The sequence below is a fragment of the Triplophysa rosa genome, linkage group LG7, assembly GCF_024868665.1.
Source record: "Triplophysa rosa linkage group LG7, Trosa_1v2, whole genome shotgun sequence".
In the NCBI taxonomy this organism is placed as follows: Eukaryota; Metazoa; Chordata; class Actinopteri; order Cypriniformes; family Nemacheilidae; genus Triplophysa; species Triplophysa rosa.
The window spans coordinates 23911322-23923044 of NC_079896.1; the positions used below are offsets into that span (position 1 = coordinate 23911322).

Below are 11723 nucleotides of genomic sequence, written 5' to 3' on the forward strand. Positions count from 1 at the left end.
AGAAACTAATGAGAACGAGAACTTCTGCCTCCCGTCATTAGCACAGACTAGATATAAAGAACATGACTGAATGTTGAAAGGAATTTACTGATGGACATTTTGTCCTGGTGATGTCATCTGTGAGATGTATATACGATGCTTTGTTTATTCTATAAAACAGTACGGTATTCATTTCCATTTAGAGCACTTTATTAATTGCCTAAGTGGAAAGATGAACATGGTTTGGATTTTATTACAAGCTCAATCAAAGCTGCTTCTTGCAATTCATCATCATGATACACACAAAGACAGGTCATTACATTTTATACTGTGCAGTTTTAGCTTTTAATCTGGAAAAGTGCAGCGTCAGTGCGGTTTATATCAAAACCAACAATCAGCATGCAAACAAGTCCAAAAGCGAGGCCATGCTGGAGAATTCAGATCATTTGAGAAAAGCTCATTGGAAATAAACATAATTTACACTTAATTGTGATTTCTAAAGCTTTAAAGGTCCAGTTTGTGAAATTTAGCTGCATCTAGTGGTCAGGTGATGAATTGCAACCAATGGCTCACTCCACCCCCTCCCTTTTAAAGCACTATGGCAGCTGACACACACGACTAAGATGTTGTCACATTTTCGTTTCTTTGCCAAAGGAGATATAACACATTTACGAAATGACACCCTCTACATATTTCGTGATGCTATGAATTTTCACTTTTTTTATTTATTTCACTTAAATTTAGAAAAGACGCTCAGAACAGCTCTATCTAGAATAAGTTATCGAATTACATAAGTGCCCAAAATTATTATTGACAGTGTTTTCTATACTCTCTCTGTAGCCTACTGTATGTATTAATATTGTTAAGCTGCTATGCAAACTATATAAAGCTCTATAGAAATACATTTGCATTGAACTGAGAATAAAACTTACCACAGTAAGATGTAGTAAATTGTAGTATACTGCTATAGTAAGTACTACACTTTGTTAGTGTATACTACAGTATTCTGTAATATAAACTACACTGAACTGATAATAAAACTTGCAAATACTGTAGTAGGCTAAACCTAAAATGTTACTTATTAATATTTACTATGGTAAACTATACTTTCTAGAAATGTTACCACAGTTGACTAAATACGAATATTTCGTGAATACTCAAGTATAGGCTACTGCAGTATTTTTACGTGGGACGCAGTCATGACAGGGCATCCCATCCGAGTACGTGTACAATACTGCCCCCTGCTGTCCATGTAAATACATTAACCCTACGTATCAAGAATAACTTATCAGAATAAGCTTTTTTTCGCCAAGTGTGCACACACGCTCAAGGAATTTGCTCTGGTTACAGGAGCTCTTAAACACACAGTATACACATACCACGAGAAAAAGAAAAGAATATAAAATAAATATGAGGCTAAGAGGATAAAAATATAAATAATATACAAAGGTGCAGTTTAGTTATGTGAAATAAATGTGAAAACGACAAAGCAAGAAATAAAACTACAAAAAAGAAATAAATAATAGGGTTTAAAATGTTATTCAAAACGTGCACACTGCAAAAAATGACTTTCTTACTAAATCTTTTTTTTCTTATTTTCCGGTAAAAATGTCTAAACATTCTTGAATCAAGAAGCATTTTCTTGATGAGCAAACTGACCTACGAAAATAAGTCTTGTTTTTAGTCAAAAAATATGAAATTTCAGTGAATTTGTGCTTAAAACAAGCAAAAAAAAATCTGCCAATGGGGTAAGAAAAATAATCTTGAATTGAGTGACTAAGAAAAAGGTAAACCTTAATTCAAGATTATTTTTTTACCCCATTAGCAGATTTTTTTGCTTGTTTTAAGCACAAATTCACTGAAATTTCATTTTTTTTACTAAAAACAATTTAGGTCATTTTGCTCATCAAGAAAATGCTTCTTGATTCAAGAATTTGTAGACATTTTTACTGGAAAACAAGAAAAAAGACTAAGAAAGTCATTTTTTGCAGTGCATGTATTAGTGTTATGAAAATGACTACTGCAGGTCATTTTATTTTAATCTGTCGTTTTTAGCCTATTGTAATGTAGATAGGAAAGGAATTCACACGTGAAGCTGATTTTCTCCCCAAACCTGCTCAGTGAGCGTCTCACCCAGTCCCGGTTAAACCGGAGAGACAGACACCAGTACACCAGTTAACACCCGGGTGTGTGAGGAATAGAGAAGAGCGGATTAAAGCAAACTTTATTTAACTCATACCCAAGGGCATCAAAATATAAACCCTTCTAAATTTACTCAGAGAAGCATGAGCGGTCGTCTGTGGACCGAAGAGCAGTTTAACTGCCCCGTCTGTCTGGATGTACCCACCGACCCCACGACCATCCCGTGCGGTCACAGTTACTGCGTGGCCTGCATCGCGGATTACTGGGACAACGAGGGTAGGAAAAACGGCACCTACAGCTGCCCGGAATGTCGGCAGGCTTTCAACCCCCGACCCACTGTCTGCCGGAATACCATGCTGGCCGAAGCCGTAGACCAGCTCCGTCGGGGCACCCTCAGCACCTCCGCGCGCGAGTCCATCAAAAGCGCTCGACGGGCGGCGTCTTCTGCGTCCGAACGGGCGCGCGCGCGAAACGGCGGGTCCCCCAAACGGCTGCCGGCATATGCAGCCCCCTGCGACCGCTGCGCGGAGCCCAGAGCCGCCGTCAAGACGTGTCTGGTGTGCATGGCGTCGTTCTGCGAGGCGCACCTGAAACCCCACGACACGCAACCTAAGCTGAAGAGCCACGAGCTGATCGCGCCCACCGGAGACCTCAGCCAGAAGATCTGTCCCGAGCACAAATACCTGCAAGAGTTTTTCTGCCGCTCCTGTCAGATGTACGTGTGCTGGCTGTGCACCAGCAACCAGCACAAGGGTCACGAGAGCGCGTCCACGCAGACAGAGCGCAACGAGAAGCAGGTGAGAAAGCGCGTTCGCGCAGACAGAGCGCACTGAGAGATTCTTTGATTTTATTTGTAGTAACCAATCGTAATCAGTCTGAAGATCAAGAAAATAATCAAATCAAAACTGAGGTGAGAGTATACGCTCTGAGAAGCAAAGAGAGCGCGCTCGAGCAGAGAGAACGCTCCGAGCACTGCCAACACATTAATTAACCGTGATTGCCCTGACGTCACATTGGCAAACACGGAAAACGATCGCATCTTAGCCTGCGAGGCAGTGGCGTCATCCAGAGTCGATGTTCATTCACTGCCGCTGTCTGAAAAGTTCAAATACAACTCCATTACGCATGACGTCATGCGTCACCCCGGTATGGTGTTGATGAAGTCCAGGCACATTCCAGTGTACCAAACACTTCACTTTGTGTTTTGTGTGTGTTTTCTGACGAATTAGAAAGAACTGGGCCCAGTCCTGTCTGAGAATCAACAGAGACTCCAGGACAGAGAACGAGAGCTCAAAGATATGAAGAAAGTTTTAGACACACTCACGGTAAATATCCTTTATGGTCTTACAACCAACTAGAGATTAATTTTAGTAACATTCAGTCCCTGCAGTGCATTCATTTATAAAGCAACGTCAGACTGGTTTCACAAAGTAAAAAAGTGTAGAACTGACCACTCAATCGCTGATCTTTATCTGTGTGTAGCGCTCCTCTGACGTGGCGAAAGAGGAGGGAGATGCGGTCCTCTCTGAGCTCCAGGAGTCAGTGCAGAGGATGCTGGAGCTGCTCCAGGACGTGATGCTCTCTGCTGGACAGGAGAAGCTCAATGAGGCCCAGGACGTGGTCACCAAACTGGAGGCTGAAGTCAAACAGCTGAAGAAGAAAGATGCCGAGTTGAAAGATATTATCAACTGTCAGGACAATATCTACTTCCTGAAGGTCAGATGATGGTTTAAAGTCTCCATTAAAATCAAACCTTGAACGTTTTTTTCTTTGAATTTTAATATGTTAGCCTTTAGGATATCTGTCAACTAGTGTGCTCCAGAGCAGTGACAAAATGTAAAACTTTAGAAGACATTCAAAACTTACAGTCAGTCGCATGACTCTTAGGAACGTTTTAGGTTCTTTGTAATTACATGTTTTATTAACAGTCAAATAAGGGAGCAGCATTTGGGTAAAATAAGTATTTCCCCAGTCATCATGATTTCTCTTTTTTTCTCTCTCTATACAGACGTACCAGTCTCTGTGTTCCCCTCTGGAAGGGGGGGAGCTGGGGGCCATAACCGCGAATCCAGAAGCCACGTTTGATCCTGTGAGAAACATCGTTGTGCAACTCAGAGAGAAAGTGGAGGAGATGTGTGACCAAGAGCTAGACAAGATCAACAAGACAGGTAACAATACACACACACACACACACACACACACCTACACACACGCACGCACGCACGCACGCACGCACACACACACACACACACACACACAGATGTCTGGTTTACTATATAGTCCATAGGCGTAATGTTTTTTATACTGTAGAAACTGTATATTCTATCCCCTATCCCTAACCCAACCCCTAAACCTAAAGATCATAGAACACTTTTTGCATTTTTAGATTTTTAAAAAATATTGTTCTGTACAATTTATTAGCTTTTTTGTCCCCACGGTGACACGAGTCCCCATGTGTTGGTGTGCATTCAGGTTTAGGTCCCCACCGGGATATACAAACATGAACACCCCCCCCCCACACACACACACACACACACAGAGCTGTCAGGTATCGGCAAAGTGAAATGTCCATCTCTATCTCTCCTCAGTTTACAACACCACATCGTTCACAGTGGCTGACCGACAAAAGACGGGAGGAATTATGAAACGTGAGTGAATTTACAGAAAAGAAGTATTTACAGAATGTAAATAACAAGTATTTGACAAATGCTTTATTAAAAAGCAGAATTATTTAGAAATTGTGAATTTTGTCAATTTCAAAAGGCCTATGATTGATGACATATGTGATTGATGACATATGACATAAATGATTGATGACATATGATCAGAATCAATTTCGTGTAAAAGTCACGTTAAATCTTTTCTGCCTGCTCTTTTATATCATAGTGTTCTCTGGAAAGGGGTCAAAAGCTACTCGCGCTCAAGGTATGCAAACAATTATTAAAAGCAGGGGATTATGGGATTAAGAGTTTTCAGGATTGTCATGTGAATGTGTTTCAGGACCCTCACCATTGCCGTCAGTAAGCACACGAGGATCAGGTACAGGTACGTCACAGATCCTCGCCGTCCTCATTTCATCTCAATGTCAAACAGCGGTTGCGTGATAATGATTTATATTCTTCAGGTGTAACCACACGCACTCAAGCCTTAAGAAACAATGAACCACGAGGTGAGATTTTCCCCTCACAATATGATCCGATTATATAATGTAATTATTATGATTTATGTATGAGTGTTTTTCTTGAACATGCTGAACATAAAAGTTAACCGAGCAGTCACAAGCTCTCCAAGACCAGAACGGCCCATGAGCGAGAATAGAGATGACCGTAAAACACACACTCCTCACACACACACATTTATTCTTTATAATCTCAAGAGGATGTGTAGTGATGAAGTTTGTGTTGTTCTTCAGCTGACAGAAGTCGAACTTCAATGAGACCAAGAGAGACACAGAGAAGAAATGAACAAGAACATAATGATGGTGAGAATGTGTGAGAGAGAGATTTAAAAAAGTATTATTTGCTATTATTAATTTGCTTCTTGATTTTTAGATGTAAAGCCTTATGCTTGATGCTTGAAATGATTTTTGCCCAAATTTGTTTAGTATTCCATACATTTGTATCATTTTATAGTTTTGAAGATTTTTCTGTTAAATGTGGAAAATCTTCATTTTAAAGAACGAATAGGCGTTTCCACATTTTGACTGTTTGTCTCACAGATTGACTAGTCAAAAATGCTCTAATGTGGTTTTCTCACTTTTTTGCAGCAGCAGACACACGGAGTTTAAGTTCAGTGAGATCAAGAGGTCGACAGAGACCAGAACAGAAGGATCAGGGTAAGATTTACCAGCTGAATATCATGAATACATATCCAGGTCACACTTCACTCCAAAATCAAAAAGAAAAAAAAATTAAAGTCCCCTGTGGTCGATAATTCTATCCCTTGAAACTAACCGTTGACCATCAAAATGACATATTTAAACGTTTTTTCCTGTGAAAATATTTTTTCCTGCCTTAAAATAACTTGAATGTAACTTTACACCTCAGCTTCATGAAGTATACTCAGATACATGAATATGCAAATTAGCCCCGCCTCCTGCACTCAATCGCACTCGGCAGGCGCTGCATTTTTATGCCTCAAACTGCTGATCCACGGGGTAAAATGAGCTGATGTGTGATTGGTTACAGGTTTATGACGTCATTAACCAGAGCAGTTTCAAACCGCATTTTAAAAACTTTCTTTGGTAAACCGCAGTTTTATGGAGAAAATACTCAGCAAGGGTATAAAATTATACATTTGCACATGGTTTGTCTTAAAGCATATAAACAACATAAAAAACTTGATTTGGGGTGTTCAAGGATTTCAACCCTTAAAACTTCAACACATTCTCTAGCACATTCTCTTTTAAATGAATGTTACTCAATTGTGTGACTGTAGTCACATTGAATCTGTTTTTTACAATAACATCAACAGACGACTCTATTAATCACATGATTCTATTGTCTGTTTACAGAAAGAGAAAATCAGGCATCTCAAAGACGTCAAAGCACCCAAAGTAGAGTCAACCGTGATGAAGAACAAGGTGAAACACATACACACTATTACCTGCATATATAATCATATGTTTTTTTCCACATTTTCACTGTGACAATGATTTCCTCTTCCTGTGTGACCTCAGCTGACAGCTGGAGTATCAGTTCATTCGGATCTAGACAAGGACAGCCGGGAGAAGAGAAGGAACAAGGTGAGAAACATCGCAGGGTCCAAAGACCTCTTGAGAAAATGCTTCTATTTTGCTTTCTCCTGTAATTCGATAAGATATATGTGTAACAAACTGTATTATGAGCATAACAATTTAAGTAAAAATATACATAAATATAATCATATTTGATATGTCACCTTATCATGACCAAAACCTGGTGATTCACGTGTGAGAAAGAACATCTGGTGTGCAATGAAAATCTCACCTTTTGTACGAAGAAATGAAAGTGGTCGATATAACAAATATTTATATGATGACTTTAAATAAAGCAAATATTTCAAAATAAGCAAATTTCCCAATTTCAACGTTGATACCCCAAACACACAAACACTGGCTTACAATCAGATACACATAATAGCACGGACATTGAGCAAAGCTGTCGTTTAACTTTCCAGTCCCAGCGGACCGCTGGAGTTTAAGTTCACTCAGACCGAGACAAAGAAGAGACGACAGAGAACAAGGTGACGTCTGTTTCATGTCTGATCATTTCAGTTGAAAGGAATCTCGAAACAGTGGAGTGATGTTTGTGTATGTTTTTCTTCTGACAGCCAACGGAGAGACGCAGAAGTCGCAACACAAAACAAACACAACAGACAGACAACAACCCGCTAGACAATGTAAGTGACATATCATATTTAGCCAATGAACGAGAGATGATTATCTACTGTATATAAATAAATGTCTTTATTCTGTTCTCATCAGCTGACAGATGGAGTCTGAGCTCTCTGCTACCTAAGAACAGGAAGAAGCGACAGGACACGGGTAAAAAGAACACTTGATATACTGGTTATTCTGGTTTGTTTGTTTTATTTTCTGACCATTCTATCTCATGTCATGCGCTGTAAAAAGTGGCAGATGTGGTTGTCAGAAAACGTCTGGAAAAATACAGTACAGCATGTTAACAACAAACAGCAACCATGTGTTATGCGCTACGGCAAAATTCTGTGTACTATTCTTAATCGTATGTTTAATTAACCAAAATATAGAAACTGAGCAGTGCAATAAAATTTAGTTTTTGTTGATATGACTTTACCAAGTTGAAACACACATTTTTTCCCAGTGTGTGTGTGTAAAATAATGGTATAAACATGAACAAAACAACATAGCACGTAGCCTGAAACATCCTTTATACATCATTTGTGACAAATATGAGAAGAAACATACTTATTTGGAATCAAATGAAATTTGATCAAATGTGAAGAATTAATTACACAGGGAATGATAGGATTTCAACAGTTTTTCACTGTAAATTGTAAACCTTTATTTTGACCTTATAAAGTAAAAACGTATTTGGTAAGTCATACTTTCAAAAACCATATATTCATATTTAAATATTCATATTCGCATTTTTATATTATTGAACAGTAAAATGATGTCATGTCTTCTTAAATCTGTTACAGTTTTTCAACTGTATAAGTTAAGCTTAAGTTAAACAACTTTTTTAAAATCATTTTTACATTATACATTACGTTAAAATTACGAATATTTTTACAGCGGGTAGCTGAAAACTGAATAAATTGCAAAAAGTAGCACAGAATTTTGGCGTTACGATAGTGTGATAAAATAACTTTTTTACGTCATATGTAATATTTTCCAATAGTAAAAGAGGCCACACCCACTATAAAGGAGGAGACATCAGTTCCTCGTAGACTCTCCTCTGCAAGTGCCTGTAAGTTATTCCCCAGCACCCTTTTTTTATAGTTCTTGTACAATTCTGTGGTGCTAATTACTGCAGTAATATTTATTTTCATGTAGCATCAATGTTTTAGTGTATATTTAGCTCAAGTAAGTTTTGAGCTTATATCATTAATTACGATATATCGGTATATTGCAAATAAACAAACAGTGTACAAATTTTCACATATTTCAAAAATTATTTTCCAGTTGTCACTGTCAGAAAATTCTAGACATTTGAAAGGTGACGATGGGTGACTACGTCTGGAATTTGGTTTGTGAGGACAGTAAAAGACAAAAACGATCAAATGTACACTTCTGAACTTTTGGACGACTCATTTTTAGTATCTGTTACGCTAAACTGTTGTTTTGAGCTCAGTGTTATGGCAGCACCTTGTAATTTCTGCGTATGAGTAATAATACCGAAATGTGTGAAAATATTTTGTAGTTTTTTGTGAGTACCGTTGATGGTGAAAAAATGAGTGTGATTTTCGTATTCAGCATGTTAAACTTAATAAAGAAAAAATATTAAAGTGAAACAACTTAAAAAACATATCTCCTGATATATTATCTTTATAAACTTTACCTCTCTCGCTGTTGTCTGTGTAGGGGGAGTGCCAACAGAAGGTAAAGTCTGAGGAAAAAGTTGAGCAGAAAATATGTAATGTATGACTAAAATCTTACCTGTCTCACTTTCTCCGTCTTTCTCCTTGCGAAGTGAATCCTGGTCTCTTCCTGGACTCGCCTAGTGAGGAACCAATGATGAATCCGGCTTTTCCCACATGTCAGCATCTCCAACATTATCTTTCAAATCGCACACTAAATTCCATCAGGTACGAAGCAAATCAATCTTAAAATGACTGTTGACTTTTTTTTGCAGTGAGAGAAATTAACATGGACAGCATTCAGGCTGCGGAGCCCAGAACCAGAGATGAGATCCTACAATGTGAGTTTATTCCCCATACACCCCAAAATGCCGTTGTTAGCTTATGCGACCATTTCACGCTCACTTTCCCTTTTCTCCATCAGACGCGTGCGATTTGACCCTGGATCCAACCACGGCCCATCGGCGTCTAGTTCTCTCCGAAGGAGACACCGTAGCTACCCTACAGCAGACATCTCTGGGCTACCCTGACCTCCCCCAGCGCTTTGACGGCTGGACTCAGGTGCTCTGTCTCCAGCCCCTCTCTTTTGACCGCTGCTACTGGGAGGTGGAGTGGAGGGGGCGTGGCTCCTCTCTGGGCGTGGCCAGCAGCAGCATGGCTCGTAAAGGGGCGGATGCTGGGGCGGGCTTGGGATATAACAACCATTCGTGGAGCTTGGAACTGTCAGACATGTGCTGTGCAGCCATGCATGCCAATCAGAAAATAGAGGTGCCTGTGATCTATTCCCCCCGCGTGGGGGTGTTTCTGGACCGAACCGCAGGAACTCTGGGATTCTACAGCGTGGATGACAGTCTGGTTCCAATACACACGTTTCATGGCACATTTCCACCCCAGCTGTTTGCTGCGTTCGGGGTGGGCTGCGGAGTGGGGGTGGGGCTGGATTTCGCAATGGGACAGTTTAGCTCGACATCAGACAGCATTAAAATCTGCCCATTGTGAATGACGGGTATATTTTAGCACAACAATATAAAAAAGCTACTTCATTTGGGAAATATTGGTAACACTTTACAATAAGGTTCCATTTGAAGAGTTTGGTTCCAAAATGAGATTTTTCAAAAATAATGTTTTTTTATTGTGCATTCCAATTAATATCAACCAAACTGCCGTTGGTTTGTTTTGATTTAAGCCACAATAACAAAAAAAAAAAACACAGCTAACACAATAAAATCATGATAACATAATAAAAAACATGATTTTTCATGAGTCGTCTCATTTTGGAACCAAACTGTTCATTTGTAAATTAGGTAACTACTTTAGTCAACATGAACTAACAATACTTCTACAGCATTAAATAATCTTTCAACATTAACTACAACGTGCAATATATGTATGTCGACGCTGTCCTTCTGAAACCTCGTATATCCAAATTCGTTGTTTTTCAGGAAATGGAAAAAACACAGTCGTTTTTAAATTATTACATATTCAAAGTTGACAAGCACTTTTTAACACTTGGTTTTTGGTTAGATATTAGCAAAACCAGCGACAAACAGAAAGGATGACTAATAATAATAATTTATTTATTTAAAAATCATGAAATATGGAGATACGAGGTTTCAGAAGAACAGCAGTGATATTACAAATAAACCAGAATTTTTTGTTAGTTAAGGCACAATTATTAACTAACATTAAGAAATAATAAATGCTGTAAAAATATAAAATATATGTTGTTCATTGTTACGTAAAGTTGGGATGGAAGCTTAATGCTTTAAGTCAGTGGTTTTCAAACTTTTTCGTTGCAAGGCCCCCTTTGTGTAGAGTGCATCGCTTTGCGGCCCCCCAAATAAAGACTTATAATCTTAAATTTAACAGTTTTATTTAAACAAAAACATATTCGGTTATACAATGCTGAAACATCAATTCTTTTGTCTGGTGGTCTTATTTTTCTGATGTTTGACTGCAAAAAATCTATGATCATTTTCTATATTTCATAAAATGCCACAAAATCTGTGGCCCCCTGGATCCATCTCGGGGCCACCCCAGGGGCCACGGCCCCCAGTTTGAGAACTACTGCTTTAAGTGTTACCAATTATTTTTGCATAATAAAATATATTTAGATCCACTAAGATGTTTTGCATCGTTGAAAATGAAATAGTCATGAAAATATTGCACAAACAAAAAATGTAAGTTTTTTTTATTTTGTTCATGCAATATATGGGGCGGTATCCCGGACAGGGTTTAACTTAAACCAGGACTAGGTTTTAGTTAAATAAGGACATTAAAGGAGTTTTTACAAACATGCCTCACAAAAAAACATTACTTGTATGCATTTAGAGACAAAGTAGAAACAATGTCACTGATGTATTTTAGGATATGTCAGTGCAAGTTGTTTTTATTTAAGACACCTCTAGTCTAGGACTAGTCTTGATCCCTGTCCGAGAAACCGCCCCATACTGTACAAGTATTTATTTACTTGACTTAAATAAAAGGTTGATTTTAAAATTCTCTGTAAATTGATCAAAATCAAGAAACATATGCTAGGGACACACATGATATTTTGGATT

The 11723-nt window shown here is 38.6% G+C and overlaps 1 protein-coding gene across 2 annotated transcripts; it reads left to right on the forward strand.

The window, feature by feature from the left end:
* The first annotated feature begins 1984 nt into the window (after window positions 1–1984).
* Window positions 1985–11661, forward strand: trim25l (tripartite motif containing 25, like). Of its 2 annotated transcripts, none has more exons than XM_057337092.1 (21): window positions 1985–2918; window positions 3351–3446; window positions 3604–3837; window positions 4130–4289; window positions 4710–4769; window positions 5008–5046; window positions 5122–5166; window positions 5246–5290; window positions 5385–5447; window positions 5534–5602; window positions 5891–5956; window positions 6635–6703; window positions 6800–6865; window positions 7279–7344; window positions 7432–7500; window positions 7586–7645; window positions 8484–8552; window positions 9167–9184; window positions 9276–9341; window positions 9438–9503; window positions 9587–11661. In XM_057337092.1, the coding sequence occupies exons 1-21, from the start codon at window positions 2265–2267 to the stop codon at window positions 10159–10161; spliced, it is 2655 nt and encodes an 884-aa protein (XP_057193075.1). In that variant the 5' UTR covers window positions 1985–2264; the 3' UTR covers window positions 10162–11661. The 2 variants fall into 2 exon arrangements, with proteins under 2 accessions (XP_057193075.1, XP_057193074.1); XM_057337091.1 differs by having other exon boundaries at window positions 1986–2918; window positions 5888–5956.
* Window positions 11662–11723: the final 62 nt, after the last annotated feature.

Bases quoted from the DNA above. Each gene is read 5' to 3' on its own strand.
- trim25l (XM_057337091.1), top strand. From the start codon at position 2,265: ATGAGCGGTCGTCTGTGGACCGAAGAGCAGTTTAACTGCCCCGTCTGT. The intron at 4,290-4,709 runs GTAACAATACAC...ATCTCTCCTCAG, and splicing joins AGACAAGATCAACAAGACAG to TTTACAACACCACATCGTTC. The intron at 7,501-7,585 runs GTAAGTGACATA...TGTTCTCATCAG, and splicing joins ACAACAACCCGCTAGACAAT to CTGACAGATGGAGTCTGAGC.